The 17,367-nt window shown below is 40.1% G+C and overlaps 1 protein-coding gene across 6 annotated transcripts in view; it reads left to right on the top strand.

Annotated features, from left to right (window-relative positions):
* The window catches only part of LOC142099233 (flavin-containing monooxygenase 5-like), a 93,149-nt gene that overhangs the window by 28,006 nt on the left and 47,776 nt on the right, over positions 1 to 17,367 (top strand). For all 6 annotated transcript variants that reach the window (XR_012678495.1, XR_012678494.1, XM_075182475.1 and 3 more), the window contains exon 5: positions 15,504 to 15,646. Coding sequence is in view for 4 of the 6 variants with exons in the window: in XM_075182475.1 (XP_075038576.1) it covers positions 15,504 to 15,646 (143 nt within the window). In the remaining 2 variants the exon portion in view is untranslated. The remainder of the gene's footprint in view (positions 1 to 15,503; positions 15,647 to 17,367) is intronic.

The raw sequence follows: 17,367 nt of genomic DNA on the forward strand, positions 1-17,367 counted from the left end.
CACGTCAAAGCCAAGCTGCAAGATAACAGTAAGGCATTAGAGGAGAATGTTTGCTCTGATTCACAAATGACAACAATCCCTGTGGAGAGTCCATCCAACAGTGGGATGTCTAATCGTGAGGATTCTGCTGATGTGTGCCTTAATAGCCCGAGTGCAGCCAGTGATACCCAAATTGAGGATGCCACTTTGGAATTAGAAGAGGATGAGGGGGAGATTTGTGTAGGCGACGAGGGCGCTAATGAGGATGTTGATGAGGATGAGGTTGTTTGTGTAAGTCCTGCACCAGTGGCAGCAGTTCTGGCACGTGACAAGAAAAAGGCCATTGTCATGCCTGAGCATAAAACAAAAAAATCCACTTCTTATGTGTGGAATTATTTCTACCCAAATCCAGACAACAATTGTATAGCCATTTGTAGTGTATGTCAAGCCACAGTCAGTCGAGGGAGGGACCTTAACCATCTTGGAACCTCGTCTATGTTACGCCATTTAACGAGAGTTCATGGCAAAGTGTTTGGAAAAGCTGAAAGTTCTTCCCAAAAAAATACAAGCACTCCATCATCAGCTAAGACCCTCCGCTCACCGACATCCCGACGGCTACAAAATACACCCACCACACCATCCTCATCAATATCCTCAGTAGCGCTCGGAGTTAGCCCGGCATCCCACTTAAGGCTGGATGACTCCTGCACTATTATTGATTCCTCTGAAGAAAGTGTTAGTCCCACTGCTGCTGCTGTTGCTGCTGCTGGGGGTGAATCGTCATCCCAGAGGCAGGTCAAGAAAATGAGCAGTCCTACATTTCAGCAATTAACTGTGAAACAATCATTTGCGAGGGGAAGCAAATATGACAGCAGTCACCCAGTCGCCAAGCGAATCACAGACGCCATGGCTGCAATGTTAGTGTTAGATCTGCGTCCAATCTCCACAATAAACGCAGCTGGTTTTTCACAGTTAATTGAGGTTTTGTGTCCGCGTTACAGAATTCCATCGCGACACCATTTCTCCCGTAAAGCAATTCCACAACTATACCAAAAAGTGTGTAAAAATGTAGAGATTGCGCTGAAAAATGCCATTCTGCCCACTGTTCACTTAACCACTGATATGTGGACAAGTGGAAGTGGCCAAACCAAAGACTATATGACTGTGACAGCCCACTGGGTTGGTCATTCACCTTCACCAGCAGGAACAACAGCAGCATGTACACCACTACGTAACATTTGTCACAGGCAGGCCACTCTTTGTATCACCGGCTTCACTAACAGGCATACGGCTGACAATTTGTTACGCAAACTGAGAGAAGTGATTGATGCATGGCTTATACCACTCGGACTCTCCCCAGGGTATGTAATTTCTGATAACGCCAACAATATAGTGCGAGCATTACAGCTTGGTGATTTCCAATACATTCCCTGTTTTGCTCACACCATCAACTTGGTGGTGCAGAGCTTCCTACGAAATAACCGTGAGGTGCAGGAGATGCTTTCGGTGGCCCGTAAAATTGCAGGCCATTTCAGGCATTCAGCCACAGCATGTAGGAGATTACAGCAGCTCCAAGAGCAGTTTAACTTGCCCTGCCACCAACTTAAGCAAGAGGTGGTAACTAGGTGGAATTCCACCCTATACATGCTTCAGAGAATGAAGGAACAGCGCAAAGCCATCCAAGCATACTGCACAAGCCATGACATTGGGAAAGGAGGGGGGATGTATTTCACTCTTGCACAGTGGGGAATCCTTTCAGTGTTGTGCAAGGTGCTGAAACCATTTGAAGTTGTGACGTGTGAGGTGAGTGCAGACTCTGCTAGTTTGAGCCAAGTCATTCCTTTAATTAGACTATTGGAAAAGCAGCTTGAGAAAATGAAGGAGGAGCTGAAAGCAAGCAATTCAGCAAAGTATGTTGGCCTTGTCGATCAAGTACTTAATTCGCTTCACAATGATCCTCGAGTTATTAAGATCTTGAACTCGGATCAGAACGTTTTGGCCACTGTGCTTGATCCAAGGTTTAAAACCTACATTGAGTCTTTACTTGTAAATGAGCGAGATGTGAACTTTTGCAAGGAGCTATTGCTCAGCAAGTTGGCCGCTGAACTGGGCCTCGGCTTGACGACGTGTCCTCCTTCACTTTCTCAAGCTGCTGCTGTTCGTAAAAAATTAAATTTCCCAAAAAGAAGCAGTGAAGACGCAGGGGGCAGACCAGAACAATTTAACATCTGGGCTGGTTTGAAGGATTTTTCAAAAAAATGTGTCACTTTGCCCATAACTCCATCCAATACGAGTATAAACATGCAAAGGATGGTGGAGGATTACTTTCAAGAGGTAGTTGATATGGAAATGTCAGACAGTCCCTTTCCTTACTGGGAAGAAAAGCAGGCCATTTGGAAACCCATGTACAAACTTGCTTTGCAATACCTAAGCTGCCCACCCTTCAGTGTGTACTCTGAACGAGTGTTCAGCACAGCAGGGAACTTAGTCAGTGATCGCCATAGAAGGTTACTTCCCAAAAATGTGGAGAAAATGATGTTTATAAATATGAACTACATCTTCCACGAGGAAGGCCTTCACCATCCAAGACATCCAAGCACTGACTGTTCTCTAATGGCGGATTCAAGCGGCGATGAATTGATAGTCTGTGATGATGACATACACACTGATGAGGGTGAGGATGAAGCTGAAAATGATGACGATAACATCTTTTTAAAACTTTCTATGTAAGTGTAGGGTGCAATCTACCCCCAAAGAGGAAAGGGACTTGTGGCATTTCCATATCACGTACCATCTTGAAAGGCTGCTGTTAGGGCAATTTATCCTTAAGGGTAGGGTGTCATAGACAGAGTGACCCCAAACTGGCTTTGTCCATTTCTCATAATATTGTACAGTCTATAACGGCTGAATTTTTTTGTATTTTATACAAGTGGAGCGGGGCCTAGAGAGACAGAAACCAAACTGGCTTTCTCCATGTCAATTAATATTGCACAGTCTATAACAGCTGAATTTTTTGTTTTTTTAAACAAGTGGAGGGGGGCCTATAGAGACAGAAAGCAAACTGCCTTTTTCCATTTCTTTACATATTTAACTATAAGTGTAGGGTGTAATATACATCCAAAGACGATGGCTGCATTGCCAATATGCATAGATGGAGAGGAAGACAATCTGTTTTGTGTGTAGAATAAATGAAGGCCTACCAACGAAGAATTAAACTGATTTTTTGGATGATTTATTACCTCAACAATTAGATTACTTATCTCTAAAACAGTTGGAGCACTAAATTGGGTTATTTTAGGCCCAAAAACATTGATTTTCCAACAAAATAGCAAAACAAAACCAACCAAAACCAAAACCAAAACACGCAATGGCGGTTTTGCAAAACCAAAACCAAAACACGACGGTAATCCAGATCCAAAACCGAATCCAAAACCAAAACACGGGGGTCAGTGACCATCTCTAATAATATTGTTATCTGAGGATTATAGGATTGTTCTATACTAAAGAGGTAGGGGCATTCTTTTATATTTTACAAACACTGTATACTTTTGCGAATGTTGAAATTGTCTCTGCTTTTAAAATTATTTTCATTCATTTTTAACATGAGTGTGAACATTACCAATGCTTGTCTGTTATTCAATGTTATGTGTGTATTGTATAGTTCTTACACGGTTGCTTACGTTTGCATTGCGTTTGTGTGCTTTAAAAGCCTTGTCTATGTAATCTACTATATTTTTTTTTATATAATTTAATGAAATTGTCATGTTTCTTAAATTTCAGGTCATGCTTACAATTATATATTTTTGAACTGTTTTACAGAAACTTTGGAATGATCATTAATAGATCATTGGTAGTTACAAGTATGTGTATAATGTAAAAGGAGAGTAGAAAATCTGCAAGCCATGTGGCGTAGACTGCAACAGATGCAAGGAGGTGCAAGGCTACATAGTGACACATGAGTGTTAGGTACTATTTCCCATGTGGTTCTAGTGACTTTAAGAGATCGATCCATCTTGCTTCCATTCGTGAATTTTTTTCCATGAAATCTCCTCCTCTCCAAGATCTTTTTATTTGTTCAATTCCAATGAACTTCAAACCCTTAGGGTCACAGTTATGAACATTCAAAATGATTAGAGACACTATGAGTGGTTATTCCTTTTTGAATATTAAATAAGTGCTTTGCATTTTTGGTTTTTAATTTACATTTTGTCCTATCTACATATTGAAGTCCGCAAGCACACTCTATTGTGTTTTCTATTAATGAGTAGCTACAGATATATATATATATATATATATATATATATATATATATATATATATATATATATATATATATATATATATATATATGTATATCTCAGGTAATCCTCTTTTAAGGCTCTTATTAGGAGTAATATAAATGGTATGATACAAAATTTGTATAGCCAAATATAACAATGAATAATATTATCATACAAAATATACACTGTATTTGATCAATACAGCTTTTCTAATGCAAAGCACATTGTTAAGTGTGACTGCATTAGAAAAACTCTATTGATCAAGTGCAGTGCATATTTTGTATGATAATATTATTCATTGTTATATTTGGCTATACAAATTTTGCATCATACCATTTATATTACTCCTAATAAGAGCCTTATAAAGAGGATTACCTGATATATATATATATATATAGCTATTCATTTACACCACTAAGTTTTAATAGTTCGCTTTTAATATATACAATTTTAATTCATACAAATAAAATGTTGTTTTAATGTGTGTTTTTATCATTCATCTCATGTCCATGAGCATTATAAGCCATTAAGAAAGCATTTTGGAATATACTAATCATCATTACAATTACTACTGACTACACATATGAGGTGTGCCTTCCCTAGTTAGTATTTCTTTCTCTCTCCCTTTTTCCCCAGTAAACAATGAATCTATACTACAGGAAGCAGCACCCTCAATAGCAGATTTTTGTAAGAATATTATTCTACTACAAGTTTGACACCACTATCTTATTTGGTCCCTTCTGTGACTATTATACATTATATAAAATGGATTAAAGGACTCTAGTGCGGAAGATAATCCTCTTTGCATGAGTTGTGTGATGTCACTGACCTGCTTCCAACACATTAACAGCAAAACAGGAGGACAGTCATTCCCTAGGCTTGTTCTGACAGTTACCAGATGTCACGATGTGCCTGCAACTTGCTGCTTTGTATTGGCAGCTCCTGCCTCCAGGACTATTAGACTTTATTATTTGTGTTTCTTTTTATGTGTTGCAGCAGTACTTCTATTCACCAGAGGTGCTGCTATTGTACCTGCTTCTAGTCCCTTAGGAGTTAACCCTGCTTCACTAATTATCCCTGGCACCTGGGTGTTCCCTATGTATACCTGTCTCTCCCAGCATTCATTGCTGTTTATTGATGTTACACTCTGTGGTCACATCCTGCTGTTCATTGTTGTCACTTCCTCCTGCTGTGCTCCTGGGTTTATGCTGCTTGGGATCTCTGCATACATTCTGCTGACCTGTATCATCTGTGAACTTGGTATTTACCTCTGCATTTCCCTGCACTTGCTGCCTGGAATCTTTCCATACCTCCTGTTTACCTGCAACTGCCATAAACCTGGTAATTACTGCAAAGCTTATTATTACATCATCTGTTCATACCCTTCAGCAATAAACATTGAATGTTTTTCACCTTATTCGTGGCTCCTTAGCTGTATTCCTGCATTGATTCGTGACACCAGAGCTTCACCCTCTCCAGCATGCATCACAAAACCTTACTTAATACTAAATTCACCCATGTGTCTGCACTGTAGCAGCATCACCTGCCTACAATAGAAATACAAAAAAGTCAAATCCATGGCTTATCGCATGGATGGTAACACTAACAGTAACTCACTATACATTTATAAAAAATATTTTGTTTAGAAGGCATAATATTAAAATTGCTGTTTTAGTGCACGTTCATGGCACGTTTTAGTGCACTCTACAAGCTTCACATATCAACAAGAGGCACCCAAGACCTTAGGCTAACAGTAAAATATAGGTATGAACTAGTTATTGGTCTGGTAGCAGCATAAATAGAAGTTACATGATTTGATAAAAACTGAGGCCAAGATGAGTTAAACAAAGCAAGTATTGCTGGAGAGTATTTCATGAGAATATGAAATAAGACAAAATGTATGTAAAAATGCAAGTAATGAACAAATATGTGGAAATACTCATGTAAACCAGGGACATCAGTCATATTCGGTGCAAGTGTTTCCAAACAAATATGGCTCTCTTATTAATTAAGCACATGCAATCACAATATGGTAAGGGTCATATAGAAATTAGAGATGATCGGGCTTGGTTTTGGAAAACTGAGCCCACCCGAACGTCAGAGATTTGAGTACTAATCCGGCTTGGTACTTTCGCTTGCCCTCAGAACTGAAAACAAGACAAACCATCATCGTTGCATCCTCGGATCTCACAAGTTTTGGCTTCTATAAGTATTGCCCTCCACGGAGATCTGGCGCCATTTCACAGAGAGACACAGAAGGGGTAGCAGGGTTCTTGGCAGTCTTCAGTGTAATTGGGCACTGTCATTAATAAAAGAGAAAGAGGTGGGGTGGCAGTGTTCTTAACAGTCTCCAGTTATATTGCCAGTCTACATTGTCAGTGCCATTGTTCATTGTCAGTGCTGAATCAGAAACAATAGCAGTGACAGTGTTCTTAAAAGTCTCCAGTCACATTGCTCTGTTCCATAGCTCACACAGACACAGGAGAGGTGGCAGTGTTCAGTGCTGAAACAGCAATAATAGAGGTGGCAGTGTTCTTAAAAGTCTCCAGTCACAATGCTCTATGCCATAGCTCACACAGAAACAGGAGAGGTGGCAGTTTTCTTGCCAGTCTACAGTGTACATGCCATTGCTCATTGTCAGTGCTGAAACAGAAATAATAGGGGTAGCAGTGTTTTTAAAAGTTTCCAGTCACATTGCTCTTTGCCATCGATATGGATTCACATCAGTCCACAGAAGACTAGGAGCACCAAGCAGCTGCTGGCACCAGTCATGATGATAGTAATCACTCTATATCATCTGTTGAAGCCTATGATAAAGTACATAGTTATATTGATTTTCTCGTTTTCTTAACGCAGAGAGACCTGGGGTGATGGATACACGTGTTAGCATGGTTTAGCACTGGCCAAACTCTTCACCAAGAACCGCCGCAAGGCAGGATGGACTTTTTACAGCCGGGAACACACAGGTCGCAGCCCTCTGAACAGTCACTAGGCATAACACAGCGGAGCTAAAGAGAAATTCAAAGCAGGTCAGCTAGCCGAGGACTGGTACATTGGCTTTAGCGAGGTACAAAATCAGTATGCAGAAGGAGGGCCTGAGTCATTAAAGAGAGCAAAGCATAAAAAAGGACTAGGTTTTCTCCTGGACAAACCATGTTACAATGCAAGGGGTGCAGTTTAGTTTATTATTTTGCACATAAGTTAAATACTGGCTGTTTTTCATGTGGCACACAAATACTTGATAGCCTTATTTTTACACTGAAATTTAAAGTTGATCTAGGACATGCCCTACCCCAACTATAAATCTGTCCTCACATTTTAAATTTACCTCCCCCTCCAAAGCAACTTGGTTTTGCACAGGTGCAAAGTTACTTCTTTGTTATGTTTTGCTCTCCTTAATGACTAAGGCCCGGAAAGTCTAACAACAGACCTTAATCTGGTACACAGGCAGCAGTGCAGTACAAAATCAGGATCCGAGAAAAAGAGGTCAAAACAAGCAAGGACTGGTACACGAGGGGTTAACAGGGAGAAGCACTTTCCAAGAAGGATTCGCAAGGAAAACCAAGGTCAGCAGCAATACAGCATAACAGAGAGTCAGTTTGGGTATGAAAACCTGTTGCTCTGACACTGTTAGAGTGTGAGAGTGAGCTTTATATACACTGCAGAATATGCAGCCTCCCAGCCACAATCATGTAACCACCCAAACCAGGAAGTGCTGATCTAACACAGAGACAGAGGGAATCAGGGGCACAGGTGTGTGCAGGTAAGTTTGTGACAGTATCCCCTCCCTTAAGGTTGGACACTGGACACCCTTAAAAGCTTGTTAGGAAATTTTTTGTGGAAAGTCTTAAGTAGCCAAGGACAATGTGCATTGATAGCTTTAACTCAGGAGTGTTCCTCTGGGCCATACGCCTTCCAATCGATTAAAAAGTGCAAGGTGCCTCTGGATATGCGAGAATCTAAAATTTTTTGACCTTGTACTCTTGTTGATTTTAGACCAAAATGGGAGGTGGAATATTATTAGTGGTAGAGTACCGATTGGAGACAACAGGAGAGAAGCATGGAACTTGTAAGGAAGAAGGCAACTGCAACCTAAAGGCTACAGGATTAATGACCTCCAAAATCTTAAAAGGACCAATAAACCTAGGGGCTAGCTTCATACTAGGAACCCGTAGTCGAAGAATGCGGGTGAAAAACCAGACTTTGTCTCCGGGTCTCCAATTAGGAACAGCACGACTACTTCTATCACTGGCCATCTTGTTCCGTGTGGAAGACTTATTTAAACTTTCATATACTTGAGTCAAAATGACTGGGAAGTTCCGATAAAAAGAGTCCACCACTGGTATATCTGAGGAAGGAACCTGGGGAAGGGTGGGTAACTTGGGATGGCAGCCATACAGTACAAAGAAAGGAGAGTTGGAGATAGCCTCATGGTAGTGATTATTGTGGGCGAATTCCGCCCAGTTGCTTTGATTGGCAGAAATTAATATGCAAAGAAATTTCTCAAGTTTCTGATTAGTTCTTTCCATCAACCCATTAGATTGTGGATGGTAGGCCAAAGAAAAATTGAGTTTGATGACAATAATCTTACAAAAGTCTCTAGAATTTAGATATGAACTGAGTACCTCGTTGGATACAATCTCCTGAGGACATCCATGCAAATGAAAAATTTCCCTGAGGAAAAGGTCAGCTAAGGTAGAGCTGGAGGGAAGGCCCTTGAGGGGTCCAAAATGAGCGATTCTGGTAAAATGATCTACGATGACCCATATGACAATACAGGATTTGGAAGATGGTAGATCTGTGATGAAATCCATTGCCATGTGAGACCACGGGCGATTTAGAATAGACAATGGTATCAATTGACCATATGGTTTCTGTTGGGGTACCTTGTGTTGGGCACAAATGGGACATGCGGCAACAAATTGCTTGACTTCGATGCGAAGAAATGGCCACTAATAACTTCAATTGAGCAACTTCCAGGTGTTCTTAGCTCCAGCATGTCCCGAGAAGCGAGAAGTGTGGCTCAGCATAATAGTTTAGTGCGTAAATTAGTAGTTGCAAAGATCTTACTCAGAGAATAAAGGGTAGATCTTACCAGAGTTAAAGCCACAAGGCTTTTAGGGTCCAAGATAAATTTATTCTGTTCGGGGGGGTTTAATGTCAGAGGGATCGAAAGAACGAGAGAGAGAGCATCCTCTTTCTTGTTTTTCGAACCCGGGCAGTAGTTGAATATGAGATTGAACAGGGAGAAAAACAGAGACCATCTTGCCTGGCGGGGGTTCAGACACTGTGCCGTCTGTAAATGCAAGAGATTCTTGCGATTAGTATAAATTGTTACTGGAAACAGAGCACCTACTAGAGGATTCTCCCTATGAAGGGATCCAATTTGCATAGTTAAGGAAACTATACAAACCCAAATGACACCACCTGAGATTCTACTTCCATTAATTGCGGTAAGGTGTAGAGGTTGTTCCAGTGGTTTAGCGGGAAGGGCCAGACAAGCAACCGTGGAAGCTGACATGAAATTATCTGCTGTTCTCGAGTCCACGAATGCTGAAAGAGTGATAGTTTTGGGAACGTGAGTCAGCAGAACCAAGAAGCCAAAGGTATCAGTAGAATAAGATGCGGGAGAGGGACTAAGAGAACCTAACGAGACCTCCCCTGAACTCGTTAAGCCCTGTCGTTTTCTGGTCTTTTTTAAGGCTGAAAAAAGACCATGGTCCGTCCATCGCCGCTTCTAAGAGGAGTCGCGTTTTCACGTGACATAATTTTCTGCAGTCGGCAAGACATCAGGTCGTCACATAAAGTCATCTGGATCATGGTAAGTCGCTTTTTTTTTCAGGACGGGGGAGTAGTTCTTCGGAATCCTCATGTCGTCATAGTCCATGTTGAGGTAGTCAGTATCGTTAAACTGACTACCACCGCAGTGTACGCTAAGAAAGAACCTGAGTCAATGGAGATTAGTAGCTATGCCGGACTACAGAAGGTGTTAGGAGAGTGGCAGTTGAGTAAGTAGACTATGACAGGAACTATAAACTGAGAAAAGCAGATGACTTATAGTCAGCAGACCATCCACGATTCTGAGAGATGTCTGTGTTGAGCCGCAATATACCGGTGACCTGCGATCCTAACAAGCCGGTACCCAGAGACAAGATCTATGATGATGTCCAATGTCTTGTAGTAGTTCTCCAGGAAAACTGTGGAAGACACTACAGCAGGTAGTAGGAGCACTGAGGTCCCAAATGGGTAGCAAAGTTTTGATACAGGATCAATGATGAGGTGCAATATAATGCTTGCTAAACACGAATATATGCTGAGGAATCGATGACCCAGAAACAGTAGAGAGGGTGATACACTGAGAGGACTGTGCGTTGAGATCCTTGGGAGCAGAATAACCCGGAACAGGATCAACGATGAGATGTGATACTCAGCAGTATAATCACTGGCCAGGATAAGAACAGGTTAGAACCATGAGGACAGATATTAATAGATGAATGATCGTGAGATCTCTGCGGGCTGGATAGCCCATAGACAGGATTGATGGTATGGCACAAAACACTGCATTATATCCACTGATGAGATTGTGGAACAGATGACACTAGTTAGAACAAGGAGGTGATGTACTGCACAGGACAGAGGCGCTGAGATCCCCGTGAGCCTATAGCCTAGGAATAGGACCGGTAAAAAGGCACAATGCGCTAGCAATAAAGCCGTGGATCATGATGATGATACAGATGTCACAGTTATCAGAAGACAGGTATGCGAGGAGACGATCAGGAGTCAGAATGCAACAGGAAACATGGAGGACTGCATCCATACAGATAGGAGACATGAAAATCTGACAATGTGAGACAGGAGGAAGCGGTTAAAATAGTGCACAGGTCAATAATTAGCCAATGTGGAACCAAGAGAAGTTTGAAAAGTGCTGGGACTGCACATGCGCAGTAACGCAGGCAATATGGCAATCGAGAGAGGAGGAACGCCATGCAACCCGAAATGAGATGGTTGTCCAGGGCAACAGGTATGACAACTGTCCAACATGGAGTTAGAAAGGTGCAATGTGTGATAAGCAGCAACAAGAACAATTTAACTTGGCCTGCCACTAACTGAAGCAAGATGAAGTAACAATGTGGAATTCCATCCTTTAGATGCTTCTGAGGATGGAGGAACAGCGAAAAGCCATCCACTCTTACTCCACTAGCCATGACATTGGATAAGAAGGGGGAATGTATTTTAGTTCAGCGCAGTGGAGAATACTTTCCGTGCTGTGCAAGGTGCAGAAACCATTTCAAGTAGTCACTTGTGAAGTGAGCTCAGACACTGCCAGCTTGAGCCAAGTGATTCTCTTAATTAGACTTTTGGAAAAGCAGCTTGAGAAACTGAAAGAGTAGATGAAATAAAGCAATTACGCTAAGTATGTCGGACTTGTAGATCAAGTACTCAGTTTGCTTCACCAGGATCCAAGAGTTATCAAAATCTTGAAATCGGATCACTACATTTTGGCGATTGTGCTTGATCCTAAGTTTAAGAGCTATGTCTTCTCTACTCTTCTTCAAAGGATGGTGGAGGATTATATTAACAACAGCATTGAAATAGACATGTCAGACAGTCCCTTTACATACTGGGAGGAATAAAATGCACTTTGGAGACCCATGTACAAACTCGCTTTGCAATACCTAGGCTGCCCACCCTCCAGTGTATACTCAGAAAGAGTTTTCAGCACAGCCGGGAACCTTGTCAGTGATCAACGTAGGAGGCAACTTTTTAAAAATGTATAAAAGATTATGTTCATCAATGTGAACTACAAATTCCACGAGGAAGTCCTTTAGTTCAAGTGGGGATGATTTAATATTGTGTGAGAATGATGTACACACTGATGAGGGTGAGGATGATGACAACAACATTTTGCCACTGTAGAGTTCATTGACAGCACTGTTGGGCTTAAGGCAGCTAAGCTATTGGTAGCTTGTTTTGTGGGGGCCCAAACAAACCAAGCACTTCAGCCACAAAAGTGGCACTCCTTGTCGCTGGAGTGCTTAGTTTGTTAAACTTTACATGTCCTTTTTAATATCTAACATAAGGGTGGTTGGAGTGCCCAAGGACAACTCCATCTTGCACCACTTTTCTTTTCTGCCACTACTGTATGGCAATGTTTCCTAGATGTGCTAGGATCTGCCATGTGTTTGTGGTGTTGCTCTGGCGATTAGTAACCAGCCAGCTCATTGCAGTCTTTGGCCGAATGTGGATGAAAATAATATTGTGACCACTGGACATGACTTGAAATTAGTGTTATTGAGGTTAATAATAATGTAGGGACAAAAAAAAGAGCAAAATTATGTGATTTTAGCATATTTTAGCAATTTTTAAGAAAAATACAGATCCAAAACCAAGACCAAAACCAAAACACGCGAGGGCAGTTTTAACAAAACAAAAATACAAAGTTAATACAGATCGAAAACCAAAACTAAAACCCAAACACAGGGCTCAGTGAACATCTTTAATAAAAATGCTGCACTGCCCTTGTGTTCACTACAATCAAAGCTAATAAGGCTGAGCATGAAAAATGGATGATTGTTGGACATCTTTGACATGAGCTTCAGTGGCCAAGAGAATCCACTTGCTTGTGTTTAACGAGTAATGGTGTCTAAGATAATGTCAGTATGAAACTCCAAGGTAAAAGGAAATTAGCAATGGGCACCAATGGACAGAAGTGATCACGTAAGGATTATAATAGTTGTGCAATAATTGAAAGAACAAGACATATCAGGTAAGCAACTGAAGATCAATTAATTGCAAATTTTAACCTGTTGCTCGAGTAGTTTGTTTAGTAAAAAATGCTCCAAAACTAACTCCACAGAGCAGGATATCATAGTTTGGTAGCAGTGCATAAACCACTCATTACACCTGGCTATGTGCATTGTGACTGGATGGGCTTACTTTGCCACCCTGTATGAGGGAAAGGTTTTACAGATATATCTTGATGTTTCTAGTAGCATTAGTAACCTGCCAATACTGACCACTGCTACTGGTGTTATTCCACCATGAGACACTCACCACCAGTAAACAGTAAAGATCTGGTTCAGAGTGAGATGTGTAGAGTTTGCGGAGTGCTTCTTGCATTTTTTCTTGCTGTGCATGCTCAGAAAGTGAACATATACAACTGCAGCTGTTCAGACCTATGACTTTCTGCCACTTACAACTCCTTATGCTTGAAGAGACAAGACAGGGGAGGGAAGGGGAGTTCTAGCGTAGGCAATGTACAGTAAGGGTGTAATTGAGCAATTGCATACGGACTTGGACGTAGTCTCAGATTCAGCAATTTTATTTGTGGGTGGTCACGGGCAGGTGTAAGTAGCAGATGATAAAGAAGACAAACACCTCAATTAGCAAACCGATTGTGATTAGTGGTTTGCAAATGATATGCAGATGTTTATCGATACTTTAGTAGTCACTCAGTCATAGATTAGGATTTGTTGAGTGTATTGTAGGAAAAATCCAATTAATTTTATTTTTTTGTACACATGTCAGGAAGTTGTTTGTGTTGCATTAGCTAGGTTATTCAAGTTTAACTGATGCTTCATAACAATTATGTTTGGAACATATAAAATAAAGGGTTTTTATGCAAGTTCAGCTGATGCTTGCATTCCACTCTGAATTAGGCCCTAATTTTCTACTGTGCACCACTGAGTTCCCCCAGTTGTAGGAAAGAAGTCGCTGCCACCACCAAACTCATTCTCCGGCACTTGGAACACATTACTTGTTAGTGATGTCTGTGGTTGCAGTGGTACCTCTTTGCTGTAACTTTGGCTGGTTTCACTTTATTTCTTACTTTGGATCAGGACTGCAGGGTAGCAGGCAGAATGGTGACTCCAAATACTGAGATCTACACAGAACAGCTGGAGGACAGTTTAGAGTTGCAACTCTTATCTGTAGGTCACAGGATTAGAACAGATAATGGGCATCATGCAGGAACAAAGCCAGATCTTTAAATAGAGTGGTGTTTGTTGCTCAAAAGTAGCTCTTAAAAAAATGCCTTAAATTAACATAAGCACTTGAGATTCTGGACCAATCCTAATGTGTAATGTCACTGCACTGATCCAACCAATCAGGAGTAGATTTGACAGAAGTACATAAACATGCTGTGGGCTTCCTGTTTCAGAAATGTCAAAACCCATTATATATTTTCTGCATTTACAATAGTTTAAACAAGACACATTGTGCTAATAGAAATACCTGTATACTATAAGTTAGTTCTTCATATTTTGTGTGGGGGCAGGTGGTTCCAGCCACACATGTTTGTGAGTTCAGTAGTGCAAAGAGCACTGTCAATGAACTACAGAGCAGAACAAGAAGATGAAATGGTCAGATGAATTATCCTTCACAACGTTCTCGACAAACTACTGAAGGCATATGTTGCACTAACTTAAATAACCTTACAGTCCTGAACACTTGTTTCTTACTGTGGAGGATTACGGTGGTTGTATAATATGACATGCATTTTCCTAGCATGGTTAAGGTTCAGTCATATCCCTTAGAATGAAAGGTCAATGCTTATCCCCACTTAATGGTATTTGGTGATCATCGTCATTCCATGTTGCAGCATTTTTTTCCTGATGGGAAATAAAATGCTTCCCTCCACAGAGCATGTTTGGTTGGCCAGTAAATCTAATAAGATGCTGATGGTATCTTTATGTTATGGCTTACCATGGCATTTTCAACCAACATCATCCAGGCAACAGATAAGTGACTTTCTTTGTTGCACATCTCTTCTGGCGCTCCATCTCTCCTACACAATTCAGGACATTGGTACACTAGGCATATAAAGACCATACAACTTTATATAAGTGTTTCCATTTTCTTTCCACTGATCGTATGGCTACAGTTACGGGAAAGAGATGGTATGCATGTGAAAGGGTATGTTTAAATCATTAGCTGGTTTAAATGTTGCTTTAGTATACTATGAAAAGTTTAGGGAAGGGAACCTCACTGTAATTGCTGGTAAGTTGCCCCCACCTTTGTCATTGTACCTGTGACAGAGTAAGTTTGACAATATATTTTATATTTCTTTAAATCCCATTTTTTACTTTGTTCATTTAAACAATATTAACTAAATATAGCATAGCAAAATAAATAAATTGGAACATTTTATTCTCAGTGGGGGAAACAGGAAATAATTATTTTATAGCTATGGGGCTTGAATTCTCTTGCAATAGAAACTAATTTTCTTTTTTACATTATTGGCAGGTATACAAGAATTTAAAGGTCAGTACACCCACAGCCGTTTTTACAGAAAATCTGAAAATTACTATGGGAAAACTGTGCTAGTGGTAGGAGTTGGAAATTCAGCAGGAGATATTTCTGTGGAAATAAGTCACACAGCAAAACAGGTAGTAAAGTCACTACAAAAAAAATATTGGTTGTTAATATTATGTGCACACTTCGGACAGAAAAAAAATATTGCTTTCTATTAAATCTTAAAATTTTTATTATAATTTGTTAAAATAATTTGGTATCTCCTAAATAATGAAATTATAAAACCTTGTAGATAAGTGAAAAAGTTATTGTAAATTGTGAATTAATAGAAAACTGGTATCAGCGGTTATTAATCCTGTACAAGGGATGGTATTAAAAATAATAAGTGTCACCAGACCATCCGACTCACTTACCTCCATGTCGGGCCCAGTGCTGGATTAAGGCTTTGGGGGGCCCGGGGCACTTAAGACAGCGGGGCCCCTAAGATCTAAAATTAAGGCAGTGGTTCCCAAACTTTTGCATTTTGCGGCACCATTAGAGTCTCCCTAATTTTTTCAAGTCACCCCTCCAAAATAATTACTGAGCAGTCCCGTTTTATAAGTAGTTGGGTCAAAATAGCGTAATTAGGTCAGGATAGAAATACTTATTTAGTTGTATGCAAAAATAATACACATAAATCCAAGGGAAAATAATTTTTTTAGATATTTCTTTCAATTATATTTCTGTCAAAGAATAATTTACAGCTAACTCACTCTGTGCCCCTGCATCATCTGCATCCACACACTCTGTGCCCCTCTGCATCCACACACTCTGTGCCCCTCTGCATCCACACACTCTGTGCCCCTCAACATCCTCACTCTGTGCCCCTCAACATCCTCACTCTGCCCCCTCCTTCATTCTTTTGCCCCTCCATTGCTGTTTCCTATCACCATTCCCCTCCATTTCTTTACTTACCATACTTGACCTTCTTTCTTCTATTTCTTCTGTTTTTTCTTCTGTCTTCTTACCAATTCTCCTCTCTCCTGCCGCTGCTCACTGAATGTCGGGCATCATATATATATATTAATATTAGTACAGGTACTTGTAAATTGTACACGCACCTTTGTATAAAACGCATGTAAAATAACGCCATTGGGTATAAGGCTATTAGCATTGACACATCCTGCATTACATCACCTACAGCCCGCAGTATGACACTTACAGCTCTTCCAGAGGGCTCGCCAAGGTTGTCTGCATAAGACAAATCATTGCTTACACAAACTAAAATACTGTACATTAAAACAATCATCAAAAGCCCACATTAAAATGGGTATTGACACCACACATTAAAACTAGCAATGATACCACACATTAAAAATACCATTGATAACGTACTCTAAAACGAACATTTATACCGCAAGCTAAAACTAGCAATGACACCGCACTTTAAAAATACAATGTATAGTGCACATTAAAACTAGCAATGATACTGCACATTTAAACTAACTTTGATAACGTAACACCAATTTTGAATATATATCTATCTATCTATATATATATATATATATGTGTGTAGCTATGTATATATGTGCATATATATATATATATATATATATATATATATATATATTCATGCAGGACCCTCTATTTTATTAATCATTACTAAAGTAATTATCGAAGCCTGCCACTTATATTAAAGCTTTAAGTAGATTACATAAATATATGTATATAAATAAATAAATATAAATTATATATAATGTACTACAATTTTATTCAAACTTTAATATAACTGGATGGCTTCAGTAATTACTTTACTAATGATTAATAAAATAGAATCTGCCACTCTGGCATTGGCTCTACCAGTCTAATATTAATG

The sequence above is a fragment of the Mixophyes fleayi genome, chromosome 8 (assembly GCF_038048845.1).
Source record: "Mixophyes fleayi isolate aMixFle1 chromosome 8, aMixFle1.hap1, whole genome shotgun sequence".
NCBI classification, from domain to species: domain Eukaryota; kingdom Metazoa; phylum Chordata; class Amphibia; order Anura; family Limnodynastidae; genus Mixophyes; species Mixophyes fleayi.